At 42.2% G+C, this 24,102-nt stretch overlaps 1 protein-coding gene and 1 pseudogene across 1 annotated transcript in view; both read left to right on the top strand.

The window, feature by feature from the left end:
• LOC145414693 (uncharacterized) overlaps positions 1–24,102 on the top strand; it is a 93,384-nt gene that overhangs the window by 15,667 nt on the left and 53,615 nt on the right. Inside the window, exon 3 of the mRNA XM_080284214.1 lies at positions 21,246–21,498. Within this exon, the coding sequence (XP_080140340.1) occupies positions 21,246–21,498 (253 nt within the window). The remainder of the gene's footprint in view (positions 1–21,245; positions 21,499–24,102) is intronic.
• LOC145414731 (5S ribosomal RNA) lies at positions 9,878–9,995 on the top strand (annotated as a pseudogene).

Below are 24,102 nucleotides of genomic sequence, written 5' to 3' on the forward strand. Positions count from 1 at the left end.
GTCGTGTCTCCATGATTATTCAGTCTGTATATGGATGGAGTTATAAAAGAGATTCAAGGTAGGGCAGTGGATGTTGGCATGACCCTAATGAGAGAGGGCAATGTCTAGAAACTACTTGTACTGTTGTTTGCAGATGATACTGTGTTGTTAAATGAAGATGAAGGGGAGCTGTAAGGCTTGGTGGATGAGTTTGGGAGAGTATGTAAGTCATTAGAAGTGAGCAGGGAAAATATTTAGCAGTGTACAGGGTACTTGTGACACGTCCATGGCCGTCGCGAAGATTAACCCACCTCCTCTATGGCTCTGGCAGTGGTGACAGTGCACTTGCATTACGTACAGTAATCCAGCGTTGCGTTGCAGTTGATCCTTTGCACTGTGAATTAGAATTGTTTAACACTGCACATTCTGTTCTTACTTGTGCCATGCCAGTTGCACCACGTCAATGTTGCGCTCTGCACTTAATCCTTTGCACTCTGAATTCAAATTTCTTAACACTTCACAACACTGTAAATTCCCATGTGGTCCAGTGGTGAGGTATTGCAGTTTATTCACTGTTTATTCACAAAAGCAGACATGTGGGCAACCATGGCGATGAGTGTGCAGTCACGAAAGTAGGCAGGCAGGAAATGGGGAGGATGCAGGGGCACTCTGGCAGATGTCACCGGAACTGTGAGTCAGATCACAGCTGCTCATCACCGCACGGCAAATTTAGAATAAGGATGAACTTTTTTTTTTTTTTTTTTTTTTACGTAAGCCCAAAATGTCCAGGACTTAGGGTGTCCGGGTCATAAAGGGATAACTGTACAAGGTAAGGCAGTGGATGTTGGAGCACTGCTAATGAGAGAGGACAACATTTGGAAACTTCCTGTTCTGTTGTTTGCAAATGACATTGTGCAGTAGCGGTATGATAACCAATGAGGTCTTGCCTAAGTGGAGTACTGTATTTGCTGCTGTTATAAAGCTCAGATTAGGGAAGGTTGGAAAATTCCATCTCAGCACTGCAGCACCTCAGTTTGGGCTAACTTTCCTAGAAGGGTAGTCATGTTGTATCCCACCTGCTTGTGGTAACCTCGCAGACACCTAATGCTCTGTCTATCTATAGCCCGACACCCTGATCCTGCAGAGGGTGGCCGCAGACAAAACGCCTCCAAGTTGCTCTGTCACCCATCATTTGACTGCCCTCCCCCTAACTCACTCCCCCCTCCATCATACACCTCTCAACTCCATCCCTGCACCTCATCCTCAGTCTTCCCCTCCCTCTCCCTCCCTCCACTGCACCTACATACACCCTCTTAGTCAGTCTTTCATTCTCCATTCTCTCCACATGTCCAGACCACCTCAGTGTATTTCTCCTAATTTTCTCAACCACAGCCACATCCACCCCACGACGTTCCTTCACTTCTTCATTCGTCAACCTGTCCCTCTATGTTCCACATGCTCCTCTTAACCCCTACACCGCGGGCATGTTTACCGATGTTTTGCGTGTGCCGCGGGGTTATTCGGGCTCCAACATACTCTCAAAAAATATTTTGCCAAAAATCAGTTATTAGTCCTAGAATATTAAAATTACATATGCTTATGGCACATACCTTCAGCTTTCTCCTGGAATGTTTGTTGAGCCTTCGTCAGTTACCGTAGGACTTGTGGAGACCTCTGAATTTGGGTAACGAAGTCTCCACTTTACACTTCCCGACAACCCGTAATATGATTACCACAGCCAGATATTAACACTATAAACACTACTCTATGATTTTCAAGTAGTTTGGGATCCATACTCCAAAAAAAAAAAACACTGTGAAAGCAATGAAAATTACGAGCGCATCTGACCGTCGCACTTGCGCTAGTTTGCTCTTGGTACTCTGTCATTTATTATTCATAAAACCCCTCACACTTTATATTTCTATTACTATATAACATTTATATATATCTACAGTCTTTATCCATAAGTTTCCTTCAGTAGTATTAGTTTATTGTCACTGTAGGGATTCAATTTCTTTCAGTAAAATACGTAGCATTCACTTTCTCGTCCTGTATACTAGCATTGAGAGTGAATGTCACTTTCATCTTCACTCTCATAACTCATAGTATTCAGACATGCTAGAGTGAAACTTTCACTTTCATTACTCCTAGGGTATATACTCGTATTCTTATAATACTACTCATTTACATTTCTATTTACGTTCTCTATTTTATTTACGTTATTTACATTTCTATTTTATTTACACTGTGTTATGCACTGTCACTTGAAGTAACTTATGAAACTATTTTCCATTGTTTACGTATATTTGAATTCATTACTTTCACTTGCTGTTTACACATTATTTACAATTCCACTGACACTGTTTTACTCAATAGAAAGATCGTAGTCACTCTTTTATCAATTGTCAGCCCTTTACCTCTTTCCACACGAGGTTTAGTAGGGGGTAAAGGTCACAGGGCCCTTTGCATGGGGGTGAAAAAGTCCCTGAAGTCAGCAAGAAGAAACAGACGTCCCTCTACTTCGGAAGATGAGAGTAAACTGATAAGGGAGGGCCGGGGTAGAGGCCTACTTAGGGGATATTCAGTGCTACCAGTGTTAGCTCTTGAAACAGCTATGTATAGCACTGAAATGATTGGTAGGAAATCTAGACAATACATTATAAATTAGGTAGTTCCAGGTGAATGTAAATATCACTTAGGCTTCGCCCTTCCCTCCTTACATGTATATTTATTACGAAAATAGATTATACGGCATATTTCAAGGGGAAAAAACAGCAAAAATTAGCGAACGAGTGCATGTGAGGTGTTGTCAGGTGATAATTAGCCAATTCCAGGTGTATGGCACTCTCACTTACCTTATTTCTTTCTTGTATATATTATTTGGTATAAGAATAGGGCATAGGGCTTATTTCAATGGATGAAATCAGTGAAAAATTCTAGGGAAGATTTACTTAGCGTAGCACGGCCGGGCAGGCGAGAGGATAGGGTAATGGAGGGGGGGTAGGGAGGGGAGTCAAGAACGGGGAGAAATGGCTAAATTGTCAACAATGGATGGGAGTACAGATGAGATTAGGAGGGCTGACTAGTGTTGGACATTGGCAGTACTGATAGATGATACAAGCCCCCACTTGGAAGCCCGGGTGAATTCAAAATAACACAGAATCACAAAAGCGACGCCCCGCGGTATGATCCCTTGCTCCCAAGCGTCATGAAAGTGACGCCCCGCGGTTAAGGGGTTAAGTAACTCATTTCCACTGCTCTCACCCTTGACTTGTTCCCCCCTAACAAGGTCCATGCCTCGCTTCCATACGTCATGGTAGGGATCACAGTACTATCATGCAGTGACTTCTTAACTTACGTACTCACCTTCCTATTTCTCATCACCGCATTCTGTGAACCAACAACCTTCCTTCTCTGCTGTACCCTTTCAAGCACTTCGTCCCCAAAACTTCCATCCTTACTCATCACACTACCCATGTACTGTGCCTCTCAGACACCCTGTTTTTTCATTTCTGTTCTTTGTGTTTTTTGGTTTTCTTCTTCTTTTTCTTGTTTTTTTTTTTTCTCTCCAAATTTGGGTGACACAAACGGGGGTGGCACTACCCAGGTTTATCCAGGATAGTAGTGTATATACCTTTTGCTATTGCTGTTGTTGTTGTTGTTTGTTTGTTTGTCTTTCCTTTTTTGCCATAACGACGAGCAGATAACACCAGTGTCCTCGCTGCAGTAAGTCTGTGGCAAAAAGTGCACAAGCACTGAAGTGCGCCTACTGCAGCGAATGGGTTCATTTAGCATGCGAAAGTGTGGATGCAAACAACTACCAGTATCCATTTATGAAGAAGAGCAACTAGCTGAGCTTTCACTGGCTGTGTAGCCAATGTGTTGTACCTGTAGCTGAGGCCTTGGCTGGTGGAGGAAGCAAAATCACAAAGGAGGAGGTGGAAGATGAGATAGTTTGGCCTATTTTTCAGGCTATCAAGTATGTTTCAAGCAGATTGGAGGCACTAGAGACCAAAGTCTCATCACCCATGGCTGTCACCCAAGACCAGGCCAAGTCGTTTGCATATGCCATTCACGGGTATCTTGTGAGGGATGGGAAGGGTCTGCCTAGGGCTTTGGTTGAGATCAGTGCTCATGGCCAGAAAAAAGCCATCTGTAGTCAACAGGTACTGATCGTAAAACCAGAAAGTGTTGCTAATGCTCCGATGAGTCAAATGGGACCAGAAGACATCAGAGGAGTACTTGACATGGTACCAGTTGATAGTAGCCTGAAGACCAAAACTGGTGGGCCAGTAATGAAGTTTCCATCAGCTGAGGCCAAAGGTGAAGCAGTTTGGGTACTGAATGATCATTTTGGCTCTGATGGCACTTTCTGCATATCAGAGCCAAAGAAAATGTTGCCAAAAATGACTGTGACGGTCCTTTCCTCTTCCTTGGGTGTCTCTGGCATCATCCCAGACATTCTGAGTAAAAATAATAAAATTTAGATGATTGTTGATTGAGGTTCTACCCTCAGCCTTCTCTTCACAAGAACTAATAATGATACTAAAACTGCCGTCTTGAAGATGTCACCAGAGGTGAGATCCTCCATCGTAGAACAAGTCATCTTTATCCGTGTGGATCTTACATGATGCTGCACTTTTATTAGATTCTGGGTTACACAGTGTCATCACTGTCAGGGTGTGGGTCATACATCTGAGAGGTGTTCTACAAAAAATGATGAACCTAAATGTGTTTTTTGTGCTGGAGCCCATAAATCTAAGGATTGTAGTAACAGAAATTCTCCCAAATGCATCAACTGCTCTTTCTTAAAACATCAAGAAGCCAACACAAATCCACGGTTGATTGCCCATATTTCATCCAGTAGAGACTCCAGTTATGATTTCTCATAGGAATAGATTGATTGAAAATACCAACGTTGACCATTCAAAAAACTGACTACGTCCCTCTTGAACCAGGTAAGGATGGGTCTTTTAAATCATTCTATCCGTAATAAGGTAGACTACATTAACACTTTGGCTGGCTGATGACATTATTTATGTCATCCTAAAAACATCAGCAAGCTGGCTGATGACATTTACGTCATCCAAAAAACTCCCATAAGCGGGCTGATGACTTTTTTTACATCATCAAAGAAAAACATTTGCCAATAATTCATTATTGTTCGCTGTTCATGGGATTAGGTTATAAGTGCACACAAATGTCTTCCCATTCTTCCTGTGCTCTACAAACATCATTGGGCAGTAAGTATAGATATATTTACTGTACTGTGTATAGATTCATTATTTTTCTAATGCATGCATATACAGGCAAACCTTGGTTTAACGATGCAGTTGGTTAAGTAAAAATCCATCACTAGGCGGGGTATCATAAATCGGAGGTGATTTAGCCTGTAAAGTATTTGGATGCATTTTTGAGCCTTGGGTATCCCCCCCAACCAAGTCCTAAATCCACCCAAATGAGTAAAAAAATAAAAAAACTTTAAAGCCATTGTAAATGGCCTAACAGCTGTAAAAGAAACTAATGTAAGCCTAATACATGTAAATAACTCACTAAATCAACAAATAAAATCTAGAAATCTTAAAAGATAGGTCAGAAAATATCATATTCTTCTTTTAACTTTCTAAGTCCATGTCCAGTCCTGGTCATCATCCTTGCTATCCTCCCTGAAGCTAGGAGACATGTTGTGGTCCCTAGCACTCACTCATCCTCCTCAAAGCCTCAAACCCCATATCCAGGGGAGGGTCAGAGAGAGGGGAAGCCTGCCGAGCTGGGATGATGGTATAGGGAAACTGATATGCTTGTTCTGGGGGTGGTGATGGGGTGTGATGCGATGACCCTTGAGGTGGCAATGGGGTGCAGTGCGATGACAGATGAGGTGGTGGGGGAGACAGCTGCGATGACAGATGAGGTGGTGGGGGAGACAGCTGCGATGACTGGGAAGGTGACAAGGGAGATTGCTGCGATGACTGGCGATGTAGTGAGGGAGACTGCTGCGATGACTGACGAGGTGGTGAGGGAGACAGATGCGGTGGCTTACATCGTGATGAGGGAGACAGAGTCGGTGGCCGAAGTGGTGTTGGAGATCGAGGCAGGGGCGAGGAAGGTAGCGATGGAGTGGCAGAGTGCTGCAGTGGAGACTCAGATGATGCGGGAAATGGGGATTGGCATGAGGTGAGGTCCAGCAGTAGGAGCCAAGTACATCCTCGGCGGGAGAAAGACCTCAGTGACTCTGCTGGCCAGTGGCTGGGGAGATGCTCTGCTGATAGAGGGTGGGGAGATCCTCTGTGGGTTGCTGGCATGATGGGGGCTTGTTTGAAAAAGGTAGTGATGGTAGTCTGCCTGGTCGCCCTCTTCTTTTCCTCCAGCATCGCCCTGTACACCTTCATCCCCTCCTCCAGCCGATCAGATGCGTCCCTGCTTCATCCTGGGAGAGGGTCATGAGTGCGCATAAGTGCAATGACCTCATCAACCTTGGTCACTATTTCCTTCAGGATCTTCATAGTGAGGATTCACATCTCAGGGACGACCTCCTCCTCCTGTGCCTCCTGGTGCTGCTGCTTAATCTCCATATTGAGGAGCTCCTCATTGCTGAGGTCCACCCTGTGGCTTTCCAGGACCTTCTTCACGTCCTGCTTGTCGACTTCCTCGAAGCCCACCTCGTTCGACAGTTGCACAATGTCCTGCCGCACCTGTTCTACCGGCGGTGCTCACACACTCCCAAGAGAGCCGGTGAAGGAGTGAATGCACTCCAGCCACAGCTTGCACCACACACTGTTCATGGTGACCTGGCTTACTTCCCTCCATCCGCCTTCACATTCCCTACTTTTCCATGCATATTTCCAGTCAAAAACACTCTTTCATTCCATTCAAGCTTTTCCATGCACGCTTCCACTTTTGTCCAGAACTCTACTTGCATGGTCTTGTGTTGGTGCATATGCACACACAATCGCCCACATTTGTAGTCCAACTTTCAATCATACCCACACAGTCCTTGAGGCAACTGATCCATACTCTTGTATATTCTCTCTCCATATCTTACACACAACAATACAAACTCCTTCTTTTGCCCTCTCGTTCTCACCTACTCCTGCACATATACCCCATCCATACTCCCATTCTCTCACACTCTCACCTCTCCATTTTTTCTGTTATTCCACATACATCCACTTTTGCATCCTCAAGCATCTGGACAATCTCTCTCTCTTTTACCACATCATTTTCACCCCTTACAGTCCATGTTACAATCCATACCATGTCCTTTGTTTAGCCATCACCTGTTGGTCTGTCCTGGGCCAAGGCTTCTTGTTCGTATTTTTAGTTAGCTGTTGTCTAGGGAGAGGCACTAACCCTCCACCAACCCACATGGCGTCGCTTAGGGAACACGTGTTGGTTGGTTATAAGCTTACCACCCAATGTTGTGAATGATTTCCTGGTTTACAGGAAATCATTTGGCTTGCCACTCAGTGTAGGGCTACCCAAAAAAATGAGTACCGCTACGCTAAATGGGTGGATGATGGGCGCCCCCACCTACCAAATATATATACAGTAGTGCACCAACTTTCGCTACAGCAGGATTCGCGGAATCCACTTTCGCGGCATGCACCAAATATTCCCTAACTTCCACTTTCGCTTGAAAAAAATCGATTTTCGCGCACAAATTTTGGGTTTGGGACAATATTTTGAATTTTGAATTTCCTGCACCACCCGCCCGCAACCCACCGCCATCTTGAATGACGTCATTTCAACACTCTGTCCAGCCATTCCCGCCATTGTGTACGAGCGTGCTAGCTCCATTGTGTTGGATTCTCACGGTTCAGTGGCCTCTACTATACCTGGTAGTGTGGGGAAAGGGCCTGGTGGTGTGGGGGGAGAGCCTGGTGGTGTGGCGGGAGGGCCGGGAGGCAGTGGTGGTGATAAAAAGTGCATCTGAGGAGGCAGAGAGAGAGAGTGGTAGCGAGGCAGCAAGAGGTGGCGCCAATACGTCTGGCGTGGCTAAATAAGCCCGCAACGCGCCTCGGATACTTACCCCCAACATCCATTAAACACCTCAACCTGGTCTCTGTGGTATGTTTCTCCTCATATAATGTGTACTGTACAGTTTTTATTGTTTGTATCTCACAATGCAATGTACAATAGTGATTTGATGTACTGTATTGCAAGTGAAAATGAAAATCTGATGTTACTTTAGAATAACCAGGAACCAATTAGCCTTTTTGCCATAAAGACAATGCCCCAACTTTCGCTAATTCCACTTTCGCGCATTATTTTTGGACCCAATTAGGCGCGAAAATTGGTGCCCCACTGTATACCCTGTAAGTTTATAAATATATATATATATATATATATATATATATATATATATACTGTATGTATATATATGTATATATGTAGCCTCTGTGGTACAGTGGTAAAGTGTGCGTTTTCGTACACTGAAGAACGAGGGTTCGCACCCCGCCAGGGTAATAAACTTTGGGAGCGTTCTTCTGGCCATGTACTGCTTTGGCGGACATCAGGGGTGCTGTGGTTGAACCAGTGTCACATACTATAAAGTATGCTTGCACCCAGTCAGCTTGCGCGAGCCGATTACTGTACACTTGGCTCACAGACTACACACACATCCAAAGCCATTCCAGCACAACAATTACAGTTACAAGTACTTCTCACCCTTCATACAATCTGTACTAGACAGCCTAAGCCACTTGATAGAGATACATTGGCTGTATCACCCCCACTTCAGTAGGGATGGGATGGTCCTTCAGTGGATACTTAAACAGCTGATGATGATGATGATGAATACATATATATATATATATATATATATATATGTATGTATGTATAATGTGTGTATATATACACTAAAACCTTGGTTTAAGGGACCTCCGTTTAAGGGATTTCGTATTAAAGGGACTCCATATTCTACCTGACAAACGGACATTATTGTGTTGTAAAGATACATAATGTCTAGGTTATTCGCATTAATATGTTTCTTTTTACAGTATCCGTAAAATAATATTCTAAATCATGTAAGTAAGTAAGGTAAGGAAAAAAATCATTGCATTTCATAAGAAGATTGTCTTTATTTGTGGTAAAACAATAGACATTTTCAAGTATGGGACATGCTGATTCCCAATTTAGTCCCTTAAATTGAGGTTTGAGTGTGTGTATATATATATATATATATATATATGTATATACAGTAATCCTGTTCGATGTAATAGAGCCAAAGGCATGTCTGGAAAGTGGACCCCTGGCTCCTGGACTGGTACATAAGGACCCTAACCCAGCCTAACTTTGAAAGCCACCTAAATAACTTCCTACCGGACATGCATAGCACCTATTTAAAACTATTTAAGACCCTATTCACACCAATAATGGACATAGCATGAAATAAATGAAAAGGAACCAAAGAATGAGGAATTAGAATTGACTGTACCACAGCCAGAGTACTTACAGCACATTTTTGGTTGCCTTCTCTAAAGGCTTTGGCAGTGGTGAAAATGCTCTTGAAGTATGTACAGTAATCTAGTGTTGTGCTGCACTTACAGTAGTTCTTTGCACTGTGAGTTGTAATTGTTTAACACTGCACGTTGTTAATTGCACCAGGCCAGTTTCAACCGGCAGTTTGCGCTCCACAGTTAATCCTTTGCATTCTAAATTCTAATTTCTTAACACTGCACAACACTGTAATTCCTGTGTGGTCTAGTGTCGAGGTATTGCAGTTTATTCACAAAAAAAGAGCACGTGTGGCTTCCACTGCGATAAGCATCTGCTCGTGATCGAAGTTAGGCAGTAACTGTTTGTGCCTTGGTGGTGATGGGGAAACAGATTTACTAGATCACAACTGCCACGTTACCAAACGTCTCAATTTTCATTACCAAATTTAACTTTTCATTACCAAATTCGCCATACCACGTTGAGTACACTGCTTCCCGTCCGATCAGCAAAGTTAAGCAACGTTGGGTCTGGTAAGTACTTGGATGGGTGACCGCCTGGGAACACCAGATGCTGTTGGCATCCCTACGTGTCAAGTGGGGTTGGTGGAGGATTAGTGCCCCTCCCTGTAAAACAGTTAACTCTAAGCCCTTGGCCACCCCGTGTGGGATACATGGCATCTAGCAATGAATTAAAAAATTACCAAATTCGTAAAGCTGGCATTTATTCTTCACTAATTATATATATAAGTGTAAATAAATGTAATCACTTTCCTTATAATTAACAGCATGTTGATTATTTTCATGCTATGTTGGCTAGCAGATTAATCAGAAAGAGCAAACAATCCACCATCTCCATCCTGTGTATCCTCATACATGTGAAAAATCCTTTTGGTAATGCGTTATTCTGATTCATTACCAAACACATTTTTCACTACCAAATTGGCCCACATTTGGTAATGAAAAATACCAAATGGCAACCCTGACAGGGAAGGGGGAGGAAGGAAGGGGTGAAGGGTCCGTGGTGTAACAGCTGTTCAGTGCCGCATGGCAATTTCAAATTAAGGGTGAGAAAAAATTTGGATTTGGGGGGAGATTTTTTTTCTTTTTTTGGCCATTTTTGGGTTCCGAAGGTCCAGGCCCATAATGTCTGGTAAGTGGGGTGTCTGAAACGTGGGCATCCGGAAAGTACAGGGATTGCTGTACATGGAGCCTCTGTGGTACAGTGGTAGAGTGTGCGTTTCATACACGGGTGAGCCAGGGTTCGTGCCGTGCCAGGGTAATAAACCTTGGGAGTGTTCACCTGGCCACGTACTGCATTGGCGGACACAAGGGATGCTGTGGTTGAACCAGTGTCGTTTACTGTAAAGTATATTTGTATCCAGTTGGCTTGCGTGGGCCGATTACACATGGTTCACAGACTACACATACATCCAAAGCGACTCCAACACTACAGTTACACTTACAAGCACTTCTCACCCTACATACAATCTCTACTAGACAGCCTTAGCCACTTGGTAGAGATACATTGGCTGTATTGTCCCGACTTTGGTCGAGATTGGCTGGTCCTGCAGCGGATACTCAAACGGCTGATGATGATGATGATGATATATCTATCTATCTATCTATCTATATATATATACTATATAGATATAGATAGATAGATAGATATATATATATATATATATATCAACCTCTATATCTATATAGTATATATATATATATATATATATATATATATATACACACACACAGTGGTTTCTCGTATTTCGACAGTTTAGAATTCGGTGAATCAAATTTCGATCCATTTGGGAGTGGTCTGCCTACCACACGTTTTGATGCAAAGTCGCGCATTTCGATGCTGTCACGGCCAGACTCCAACCAAAACAAGCAAAGATAATATTTTTGATGCAAACGAAAATGCAAGAAGTGAAGGAAAATTATAAGAAAAAGTATGAGCCTAACCTAATATCGTATGTGACATGTGTCAAGAAGAGAATGCAAATCTATCTATCTATCTATCTATTGGCAGACGCCTCAATCCCATTCGGGGTGGCCACAAACAAATCGCCTCCACGTCGCCCTGTCCCCCGCCATTTCACTGGCCTGCTCCCAACTCACACCCCCCTCTCTTGTATACCTCTCCACCCCATCCTCAGCCTCTCCTTCCCTCTCCCCCTTCCACCTCACTCACATACACTCTCTTCATCAGTCTTTCACTCTCCATCCTCTCCACATGGCCAAACCACCTCAGTGTACTCCTCCTAACGCTTCGTATCACATCCACATCCACACCACAACGCTCCTTCATATCCTCATTTGTCAGCCTGTCTCTCCATGTGACTCCACAGGCTCCTCTTAAATAACTCATTTCCACTGCTCTCACTCTTGACTTGTGTCCTTCCAGCAATGTCCAAGCTTCACTTCCATACGTTTGAGTTGGTATCACAATACTGTCATGTAGTAACTTTTTCACTTATGCTCACTTCCTTGTTTCTTATCATTGCTTTCAAGGAATCACCAACCTTTCTTCCATGCTGTGCCCTTTCAAGCACTTCACCCTCCAAACCTCCATCCTTACTCATCACACTACCCAAGTACTTAAATGTATTCACATTTTCCAATTCTTCACCATCCAACCTCACTGTACATTCACTGACTTCACCTCTCTCAAAGACCATCACTTTACTCTTCCCTACATTCGCCTTTAGATTCCGTTTCTTATACACTCTCCCAAACTCATCCACCAAGCCTTGCAGCTCTCCTTCGTCTTCACTCAACAACACAGTATCATCTGCAAATAACAGTACAGGGAGTTTCCAAACACTACCCTCTCTCACTCCAACATCCACTACCCTACCTTGTACCTCTTTTATTACCCCATCCATGTACAGACTGAACAACCATGGAGACATGACACATCCCTGTTTCAACCTAACCTTCAAAGAGAGAAATTCACTCAGTTCACCATCCACATGCACTGCAGCCTTAGCACCATCATACATACTCTTCACAGCATTGAGCAACTTCCCATCTACTCCATATATTCTTAATACTTTCCACATTCCTTGTCTGTCGACCCTGTCATATGCTTTCTCCAAATCCATGAAAGCCGCATACAACTTCTTTCCCTTCTCTAGAAACTTTTCCACAAAAGATCTAAGAATGAATATCTGATCTACACAACCTCTTCTCTTCCTAAAGCCTCTCTGTTCTTCTCCAACTAATTCCTCTGTTATTTCCCTGACTCTGTCAATAAGCATCCTACCATACACTTTTCTCATTATACTGAGAAGACAAATGCTCCTATGATTACCACACACTTCTTTTTCAACATCATTTATTCATATGTGGAGCTCATGATGATATGGTTCCGAGACAATTCACCGTCAAGTCATTTCGCCGTCAGATAATTCCCCATCAAAACATGGACGATTTCCTGTCAGGACATTTCGCACCCTGGACTATTTCCTGTCATTCTATAAATATACTTACAGTGTTATTAACTAATCAATACTTTAATAACTCAAAAATATAACAAGAGAAATTAAAGGAAAAGAATCAATAATAGAAATACTAAAACAAAATGAATTACAGGTGGTAGCAAATACCTAGGCAGAGTACTGAAACTAAGAGAATTACAGTAATTATGAATATATGGAGCAACATAGAAATTAACAATAGAAACTGAGGAAAAAAAAAAAAGAAAGTCATGTTGTTTACGGACAAGAGCTCCCAGGTGGGAGTAGGCACCAACAACAACAAGCAATGTTCAAGGTGATGTTCTGTTGTCGGCGGCCATCTTGAGACTGTCCTGCTAGCAGCCAGCCCTCTACAGCCAAGTGCCGCACTTTCAGCCTGTATCTTCGACTTGTGGACATGCATTTCACTGCAATTTAGTTGTATGTATTTTCTTTGTATTTTCGTCGCAACTTACCTGTTTCAAGATGGCAAGCAAGAGTGATTCTTCGGGTAGCAGTGGTAATGGACAAGAGCAGCCTGGCACCTCTAAATCTTCACAGCCAAAGGAGAAATGGCAGTACAGGAAAGGGCAGAAATACACCAAGTATACACTTGCTGACAGTATGGCAGTACAATGCAGAACTACAGTTACTTAACCACAGTTGTAATTCATAAAGTTTACAGGGGGTGTGGGCAAAAAATCATGATTTTACCTAGTTAGGTTCGGAGGCCCCGGACCCCAAACTAATTTTTCCCATAAGAAGTTCAGTTTAAGTTTCGATGGTTTGAATTTCGCGGTGATTTTTAGATACCCATGCCCATCAAAATTCAAGAAATCACTGTATATATATATATATATATATATATATATATATATATATATATATATATATATATGGATAGATGAATAGATAGATAGATAGATAGATATATGGATAGATAGATAGATAGATATATGGATAGATAGATAGATAGATATATGGATAGATAGGTAGATATATATATATATATGGTGGTGTTAGTGTGATGTTTGTGGAGAAATGGGTGGAATATGTTTTGAATGTTATGAGAGAAAGCGATAGGATATTGGTAGTGAAAATTCTGTTTGGTAGAAAGATAGCTGTGATTATATTGGCATATGCTCCACAGGCAGGATTGGATGAAGCAGAGAAAGATAGATTTTGGGATTATTTAATACGTGTAGTGGGTGGTATGCGGGATGATGAGATAGTGGTTTTGGGAGGGGACTTAAATGGTCATGTAGGTGAAGCAGCACAAGGTTATGAAGGAGTGCATTGGGGACGTGCATATGGTATAAGAAATGCAGAAGGGGAAAGGATACTCGAGTTTGGGGAGGCATCGGACATGATTGTGTGCAACACATATTTTAGGAAAAGAGACAGTAGGTTCATTATGTATGAGTCTGGGGGAAATAGCAGTCAGATAGATTATTTTCTGGTTAGGTGGGCCGATAAAAAGTTAGTGAGGGATGTTAAAGTTATAGGAAGTGAGGAGTGTGTGTAGCAGCACAAACTATTGATTTGTGATATGGTGCTTAAAGAATGAGTGATGAAAAAGAGGACTTATGTACCCTGGAGGAAAATTCGGAAGCTGAAAAACCAAGTAGTAAGGGATGCCTTCTATAGTGAGTTGAGGAGAGTGGTGGCTGAACAGGGAGCTGTAGACAGAGGCATTAATGAACAGTACAGAGCCCTCAAGAACTATCTCTTGAGAGTTACTGATGTAACATGCGGTTGGACAAGAGGACCACCAAGACATAAAGTAACTTGGTGGTGGGATGAGGGTGTAGAAGCTGCAGTTAAGGAGAAAAGAAGGCTTTTCCGGGAATGGAAGAAAGGTGGTAGCAAAGAGGAATATTTGGCTGCCAAGCGTAGGGCTAGAAGAGAGGTATACAGGGCAAAGTCTGAGTCACAGAGACTTTTACTTGATAACCTAAATCATGGGGAAAGGAAAAATATGACATTAAGGGTGGCAAGTCAGGTGAAGAGGGATAGTCGGGATATTATAGGTGAGCAGTGTGTGAAGAATGATGAAGGAAGGGTAGTGGTGAACAGTGAGGATATTAAAGACGCACGGAGAGAGCATTATAACCAGTTGTTGAATGAGGAGTTTTACAGGGACAGGGAAAGTTTGGAGCCAACAGATCAGTGTCTGGCCCTTGGCCTTTGATTGATGCTGCTACTGTGAGCGAGGGAATAGGCAGGATGAAGGTGGAGAAGGCAGCAGGTGTGTCTGGGTTGACTGCCGAAATGTTGAAGGCCTCAGGCGATATAGGAGTTAGGTTAGTCACTGACCTGATAAATAGGATTATTTATGAGTGTGTTGTCCCAGATGATTGGCTGAAGAGTGTGATTGTTAATGTGTATAAAGGGAAGGTGATGCCCTGGAAAGAGGAAATTATATAGGTATAAAGCTTTTAGATCAGATAATGAAGGTAATGGAGAGAGTTTTAGAAGGTATGATTAGAGAGTGAATATTGATGAGATGCAGTTTGGGTTTATCCCAGGTAGGGGGACCGCTGATGCCATATTCATTGTTCGACAACTTCAGGAAAAATATATCAGTAGGAGAAGGGATCTTTATTTTGTTTTTCTTGATTTGGAAAAGGCCTTTGACAGAGTCCCTAGAGAGATGGTGAAGTGGGCAATGAGAAAGCTTGGCTTGGAGGAGTGGCTGGTTAGGGTGGTTATGGCTATGTATGTGGGTGCTCACACCCAGGTAAGAGTGAATGGAGATTTGAGTGATGAGTTTTCCGTGAATGTTGGTGTGCATCAGGGGTCAGTTTTGAGTCCCATGTTGTTTATCATGGTACTTGGAGCCCTTTCACATGACTTTAGAAACGGACTCCCGTGGGAGTTGTTGTATGCTGATGATTTGGTGTTGATTGCAGAGAGCGAAAGGGAGGCAGAGGAAAGGTTTAGGAAATGGAGAGATGATATGGGGCACAAGGGCTTAAGGGTAAATGCAGATAAAACAAAAGTGATGATATCTAGGGTTGGTGGCGGTACTGTCAAAGACAAGGGAGAGTGGCCATGTGCAGTTTGCCACAAGGGTGTGGGAAGCAATTCCATCTTGTGCAGTGTTTGTGATAAATGGGTGCATAAGAGATGTAGTGGTATCAGAGGTAGACTGCGAGATAATGCTGATTTTATGTGTACAGCGTGTCGGGGAGAGCAGGTGGAGATTTTCAGACATGATAGGATTGAACTTGCTGGTGAATCTCTTGAGTGTGTGGAAGAGTTTTGTTATTTGGGAGACATATTGTGTGCTGGAGGTGGGGCTGGAGCTAGCTCTATATTTAGGGTGAGAAGTGGTTGGAAGAAGTTCAAGGAGCTCTTGCCTCTCCTGACATTGAGAGGACTCTCCCTACATGCTAAGGGGTCTTTGTATGCAGCATGTGTTAGGAGTGTAATGCTGTATGGTAGTGAGACCTGGGCAGTGAAGGAGGAGGATATTCGTTGGCTCAGACGTACAGAAATGACAATGATTAGGTGGATGTGTACTGCGTCCCTGCGTCCAAGGTCTGGGGGGGCTGGGTTTACAATGGAAGAGTTGAGAGGTAGGATGGGACTGGAGTGTATTAGTGTTTTGATGAGGAGAGGTAGATTGAGATGGTTTGGACATGTGGAGAGGATGGGGGATGATAATTGGGTAAGGAAGGTGAGAAGTGTTAATATTGGGGGTGGGGTTATGAGGGGTAGACCGAGAAAGACAGGGGACGAGGTCATTAAGTGTGACCTCAGGGTTAAGGGACTGAACAGGGAGGCTGCAATGGATCATGCAGCATTGAGAGCCACCATTAGGTGACCAAGGTTGATGCATGCAAGCATGTTGGAGCCTTTAAAAATGAATGAAATGAATGAGATATATATATATATAATATATATATATACAGGTAAGCCCTTAATTCACGCAAACTTTTTTCACGCGATTTCGGTTATCCACGAATTTTTCGTACAATAATTAAAACATAAAATTATAATATTCAAATAAATAATTTTAATGTACAAGAGAAATAAATAAAATATAAAAATGCCTACTTGCTGCCTGTGTGCATACATATATGTGTGTGTGTGTGAGTGTGGGAGGTCGGTCTACCACGCACCACACATTTAGTTTGAATCCGATGGTCGAACCATGCGTGACTCACGAATCGTTATTTGTGGCTTATTTTTCTGCCTTCCAGTGATTGCTTGCCTTGTCTGCCAAGATGGGGCCTAAGCGTAGTGCTAGTGATGCATGTGGTAACACACCAAAACGGACTAGTAAAGTGATGTTGCTGACATAGAAAGTTAAAGTGTTGGACAAACTTAAGGGAGGAATGTCGGTGACAATTCTCCGTCAGGACGATTCCCCGTCATTTATTTACATACTAATTTATTCAGCAAGTACAGTACACTAGTTTTTTACTTATATGAGTTATAAAATCCCCCTGAAAATTAGTTATTAAAGTATTAATTAATCAATAATAAATATATTTATGGAATGACAGGGAATCGTCCATGTTTTGATGGTGAATTGACTTGATGGTGAAATGTCTCTGAACCGTGTGTTTGGGGTGAGTCAACTGTTCTTACAATAAAGAAGACAGAACGTAGCATACGGGACTAAACGGGAGTCAGTGAGGGCTAGTGCACCAGACTGTGCTAAAGTGTCTCCACCTACGCCTGTGAACTGGCTTGGAACCGTATGTTTGGGGTGAATGAGTCAACTGTTTGGACAATAAAGAAGGCAGAATGTAGCATATGGGAGGTAGTGAGGGCTTGTGCACCAGACTGTTGAAGTGTCTCCACCTACGCCTGTGCTTGTCAGGTTTCAGTATTAAATTTCTTACATTTTTGTTGTTTTTCATACTTTATGCTAGTTTATAAGATGTATGTAGTGCATAAACAGTATTATTCAGATGTAATATACTTAGTAGACATACGTAATTGTGCACACAAAGGCAGAATGTATACGCGAATTTACCACATACGCGAAGGGTCTGGGAACGTAACCCTCGCGTGAATTAAGGGCTTACCTGTATATATATATATATATATATATATATATATATATATATATATAGTCAATCCTCGTAAATCGCATGTTCATAAATCACGGCTAAGTGGCTGTCAGACTGCCGGCACCCTTAAATCTTTGTTAAGTCACGAAAATCGTGGACCTCGGCTCCTAAGTGGGCCTTTTCTGATTAGAATCGTAAACTGCGGCATTCAGATTGAAAATCGCGACCCAACAACCAATCACCACGCATCCCTGGTGACAAGTGTGCATACTAATGCCACCATGTTGTTATTGTTCTTGTCCTGCCAGTCCACACACTACAGACCGTCGCCGTGGAGTATGAGAGTTACCTGCCTTTTTTGTGCAACTTCCCCCTGCCTCCTACCTGCCATGGCCCCTCCCGACCCCCCAGTGAAGCGCTCTAAGCAGTATGGCGTCAAGAAGCTGCCGCAGTTGTTGTACAGTCAACTTTTGGAGCTCATTTGTCGTGTTGAGAGAAAAGAGAAGTTTTCAAAGCTGGTGAAAGAGTTTGGGAAGAACAAGTGCCGAGAGGTTCTAAGTTCTTCCCAACACCACCCCACTCCATTCGCTTAACCCATAAGCCGCGGGGTTGTTTTTGCTTGACTTGCGTGTCTCGCAGGCATATTCGCCCTCCGACAGACTCTCTAAAAATATTTGCCAAAAATCAGTTATTAGTCCTAGAATATTAAAATTACATATGCATATGGCACATACCTTCAGCTTTCTCCTGGGCTGTTTGTTGAGCCTTCGTCGAGTACCGTAGGACTTGTGGAGACCTCTGAAGTTGGGTAACGAAGTCTCCACTTTAAACTTCCCGACAACCCGTAATATGATTACCACAGCCTGATATTATCACTAGAAACACTATTCTATGATTCTCAAGTAGTTTGGAATCCATACTCCAAAAAAAAAAAAAAAAAAATGTGAAAGCAATGAAAATTACGAGCGCGTATGACCTTCCCACTTGCAGTCGTTCGCCGCTGGTGTTCTGTCATTTATTATTCATAAAAACACTCACACTTTATATTTCTATTACTATATAACACTTATATATATCTACAGTCTTTATCCATAAGTTTCTTCCAATAATAATAGTTTATTGTCACTGTAGGCATTCAATTTCTCTTTCAGTAAAATACGTAGCATTCACTTTCTCGTCCTGTATACTAGCGTTGAGAGTGAATCTGTCACTTTCACTTTCACTTTCATAACTCACAGTATTCGTACATGCTAGAGTGAAACTTTCACTTTCATTACTCCTAGTATATATACTTGTATTCTTATATTACTACTCATTTACATTTCTATTTACAGTCTCTGTTTTATTTACATTATATACATTTCTGTTTTATTTACACTGTGTCATACACTGTCACTTGCAGTAACTTATAAAACTATTTTCCACTGTTCAATTATATTTACATTCATTGCCTTCACTTGCTGTTTACACATTATTTACATTTCCACTTGCTCTGTTTTACTCACCAGAAAGATCGTAGTCACTGTTGATCATTTTCATTGACAAATTAGCTAGTTGACGTTCCACAGCAGTCATTTAGCCCTTTACCCCTTTCCACACGAGGTTTAGTAGGGGGTAGAGGTCACAGGCCCCTTTGCATGGGGCTAAAAAGCGGCAGAATTGGACAGGCGCGAATCCGACATGGCTCCACCTTTTGGAGGATGTCATCTTTAAAACATGATGAATAAAAACTGTATTGAATGAAGTTTCATGTGTGCAAATAATATTTTGATTATCTTTAACCATTTTTTTTTTTTTCATTTACCTTTGAAATGTGGGAGTTTTTTCTTGGTCACCCTGTATATACAGTAATCCCCGTACTTTCCGGACACCCCACTTACCGGACATTATGGGCCTGGACCTTCGGAACACAGAAATGGCCAAAACAAGAAAAAAATCCCCCCAAAATCCAAATTTTTTTCCACCCGTAATTTGAAATTGCCGCGTGGCACCGAACAACTGTTACACCACGGACCATTCACCCCTTCATTCCTCCCCCCTCCCTTGTCGGGGTTGCCATTTGGTATTTTTCATTACCAAATGTGGGCCAATTTGGTAATGAAAAATTCGTTTGGTAATGAATCAGAATAAAGCATTACCAAATGGATTTTTCACATGTATGAGGTTACACAGGATGGAGATGGTAGATTGTTTGCTGTCTCTGATTAATCTGCTAGCCAACATAGCGTGAAAATAATCAACATGGTATTAATTATAAGGAGGGATTACATGTATTTCCACTTGCATATATAATTAGTGAAGAATAAATGCTAGCTTTACGAATTTGGTATTGAAAAGTTAAATTTGGTAATGAAAATTGGAGGGAGGGAGAGGGAGAGGTAGACCGAGGATGAGGTGGAGGACTGGAGTTGAGAGGTATATGAGGGAGGGGGGGGTGAGTTGGGGGGAGGGTAGTCAAATGGTGGGTGACAGAACGACTTGGAGGCGTTTTGTCTGCGGCCACCCTTTGCAGGATTAGGGCGTCGGGCTATAGATAGATAGATAGAAAATTGAGGAGTTTGGTAATATGGCCGTTGCAATCTAGTAACTCTGTTTCCCCGTCACCAACACTCGTCTCCAACGGTTACTGCCTAACTTCGATCGCGAATAGATGCTTATCGCAATGGAAGCCACACTTGCTCATTTTTTGTGAATAAACTGCAATACCTCGCCAGTAGACCACACGGGAATTTATAGTGTTGTGCAGTGTTAAGAAATTAGAATTTAGAGTGCAAAGGATTAACTGTGGAGTGCAAATTGGTGGTTGAAACTGGCGTGGTGCAGTTAAGAACAATGTGCAGTGTTAAACAATTATAACTCACAGTGGAAAGATCTAAGTGCAGCACAACACTGGATTATTGTTCGTGCTTGAAGAGCATTTTCACCACTGCCAAAACCTTAGAAAAGGCAGCCACAAATGTGCTGTAAGTACCCTGGCTGAGGTACAGTCACTTCTAATTCCTCATTCTTTGGTTCCTTTTCATTTATTTCATGCTTTATGTCTATTTAATTATTGGTGTGAATAGGGTCTTAAATAGGTTTAAATTGGTGCTATGCATGTCTGGTAGGGAGTTGTTTAGGTGGCTTTCAAAGTTAGGCTGGGTTAGGGTCCTTAAGTACCAGTCCAGGAGCCAGGGGCCCACTTTCCGGATGGGACCACTTTCCGGACATGCCTTTGGCTCTGTTACATCGGATAGTGGAGGGATTATTGTGTATCTCTCTCTCTCTTTCTCTCTCTCTCTCTCTGTTATGTATAAAATGGTTATGATGATGTAACTGTTCCATATCATTGGTTCATATTACAGCCAAAGCCAACAGCAGTGGTAGCCCCTGTCCAGCAGCAAATGAGCAAGACTGAAGATAATGGAAGCGGAAGCAGCAGTGGCAGTAGCAGTGACTCTGACAGCAGTAGCAGCAGCAGTGATAGTGAGAGCAGTAGTAGCAGCAGCAGTGACAGCAGTAGCAGCAGCTCAGACAGCAGCAGCAGTGATTCTGATTCCTCCTCTGACAGCAGTGACAGCTCAGAATCTTCCTCCAGTGATTCTGATGATTCCTCAGGTGGGACAAACTCCACACTTTTTCCCTTTAAATTGTCATGAAACTACTACCAGTATCTCAATATAGAATGCTGAATTGTGACATGAATATGAAGTTATGCTAGTCACAAGAAGTGCTGTGGAAGGAATGCAGAGCCGTAGTACTAGTCTGTACGGTGATCTTGTGCCCAGCACATGTTTTTTTAGTACAGTAATACCTTGTTATACGATACCCCTAGATGCGATATCCCAGCTTAATGGTGAGGGTAGAAATTGCACCATACCCCACCTAACAATGGCCAAACCCTGGTTTAACAGTGGATTTTGATTTTTCTTACTGATTTTGATGATCTTTTAGACTAAAATTGTGTATTTAGGTTGATTTATAAACAGTTTTTAGACTTAGATTAATGTGTTTTAGCCATAGGTGGGGTGAACATTGTGATTTTGGGGTACAGATTACTAAGCTTGTTTTTTTTTTCAGACATATTTGATGATATTCAGATTTGATTTTTTGGTTTTAGTGAGTTATTTACAGGTGTTAGGCTTAGGTTAACTTCCATGACAGCTGTTAGGCCATTTAGATTGCCCTTAAACCTGTGTTTGGGCTCATCTGGGTGGGTTTTGGACTTGGTTTGGGGGGCAATCCAAGGCTGGTAAACGGTCCACATTGAAATACATGTTAAAAGTACCCCAATATACGATACCCCACCTAATGATGGGGTTTTACCTAAACCCAAGGCTGGTAAACGGTCCACATTGAAATACATGTTAAAAGTACCCCAATATACGATACCCCACCTAACGATGGAGTTTTACCTAACCAATTAGATCGTTAAACCGGGGTATGCCTGTACTATACCCCATACTAATTAATCTGGCCAGGCATGTATGGCAACACTGTTCCTGCCGAGATTCTGATTAGCTGGAGGTGTTTGTTCGATTTCGTTGTTGCTAAAACTGATACTCTTTTTATTATCAGATATGATACTGAGTTTGTCGACAATACAATCGTCAAACGCAATAAGAAATCCGTTATATACTTATCAGCAATGAAATTTTCATAGGAAGATAGAGATGTGAGTCAACAAAGTATTATAACAGTCCAAGTCAAGGTCAGCATTCGAACAATTCCTTTAAATCTCCAACACTCCGTAATATAACAGAAGATTAAAGGAAACCTGCTTAGTCTAAGCGTTGGTATAACATTTAAATTTTAGGATCAGTCCGCACCCTTAAATCGTGCCACAACTCTGAATAATTAAAAATTCTAATGAAAAGACGAGTTCTGCGGGGAGGGAGGTTTGAAAAAATCACGAAAAATCAAAGTAGGCTAAAGGAAAACTATTTCATTATATATCCTCTATTATCACAGTATGAACTGATCTTAAAATTTAAATGTGTTATACCAAGCTTAGATTAAGCAGGTTTCCTTAATTTTCTGTTATATTACGGAGTGTTGGAGATTTAAAGGAATTGTTCGAATGCTGACCTTGACTTGGACTGTTAATACTTTGTTGACTCATATCTCTATCTTCCTACGAAAATTTCATTGCTGATAAGTATATAACGGATATCTTATTGTTTTTTACTATTATATTATCGACAAGCTCAGTATCATATCTGATAATAAAATGAGTATCAGTTTTAGCAACAATGAAATCGAACAAACACCTCCAGCCAATCAGAATCTCGGCAGGAACAGTGTTGCCATACATACCTGGCCAGATTAATTGGTATGAGGTATAATTGCCTTTAATGTGGTAAACCTAAAAAATATTCAGTTAAAAAAGAAAAAGAAGTTACAGGTAGTTCAGCGTGGAAAGTGTAGAGATTTCAAGGAGTTTAGGCAGGGGGGGATCTATTATTTAGGGAAGTCCCAGGAGAGGTGCTGCAGTCAGAGAGAATAGGCATTGGCTGAGGGGGTTGGAGAGACAGTGGTGTAACGCCATAATTAGCGTGTTGGAACAAAGTGCAGGAAACCTCCCTTTAATAAATGATGAAAATATTATAACAGGGACTAAGGGACTATCATTCTCCATCCATCCCTCATCCAATCCTACGTTGCCCCATGAGGAGCGTAGGAGCCCGGGGCTAAGCAAGTTGATGTTGACATTTAAGATGAGAGTGACCAGCCTCACTCATCCCTGAGTGGCATTACATGAGCAGTACACTGCAACCACCTCTTGGATATAAACCTTCACCAGCTCAATCTGATTGGAGTGCCATAATAACCTACTAAACCACCAGGCCCCATAATTTGGTTATATGGTTACCACTCAGTGTAGTAAATGGTTTCCTGGTGTACAGGAAACCATTTGGCTTGTCACTTAGTGTAGAGTCACCCAGAGGCGGAAGGAAGAGGAAAGAATGAAGGAAAGACAGATAGAAGAGGGAGTGTAAAGAATGAAGGAAAGACAGATAGAAGAGGGAGTGTAAAGAATGAAGGAAAGACAGATAGAAGAGGGAGTGTAAAGTCACCTGTAGGCAGAAGGACAAGGAAAGAATGAAGTAAAGAAAGACAGAGGAGAAAGGAGAGAAAAAAGGAAGGAGGAAAGGAAGGGACAGACACCTGAGAGCAACACTACATCATATGAGTGGATGGTAAGTGCCCCCACCTATAATT

This window comes from Coenobita brevimanus, chromosome 100, assembly GCF_032717465.1.
Source record: "Coenobita brevimanus isolate Jiangsu-jjx chromosome 100, ASM3271746v2, whole genome shotgun sequence".
Classification (NCBI taxonomy): domain Eukaryota; kingdom Metazoa; phylum Arthropoda; class Malacostraca; order Decapoda; family Coenobitidae; genus Coenobita; species Coenobita brevimanus.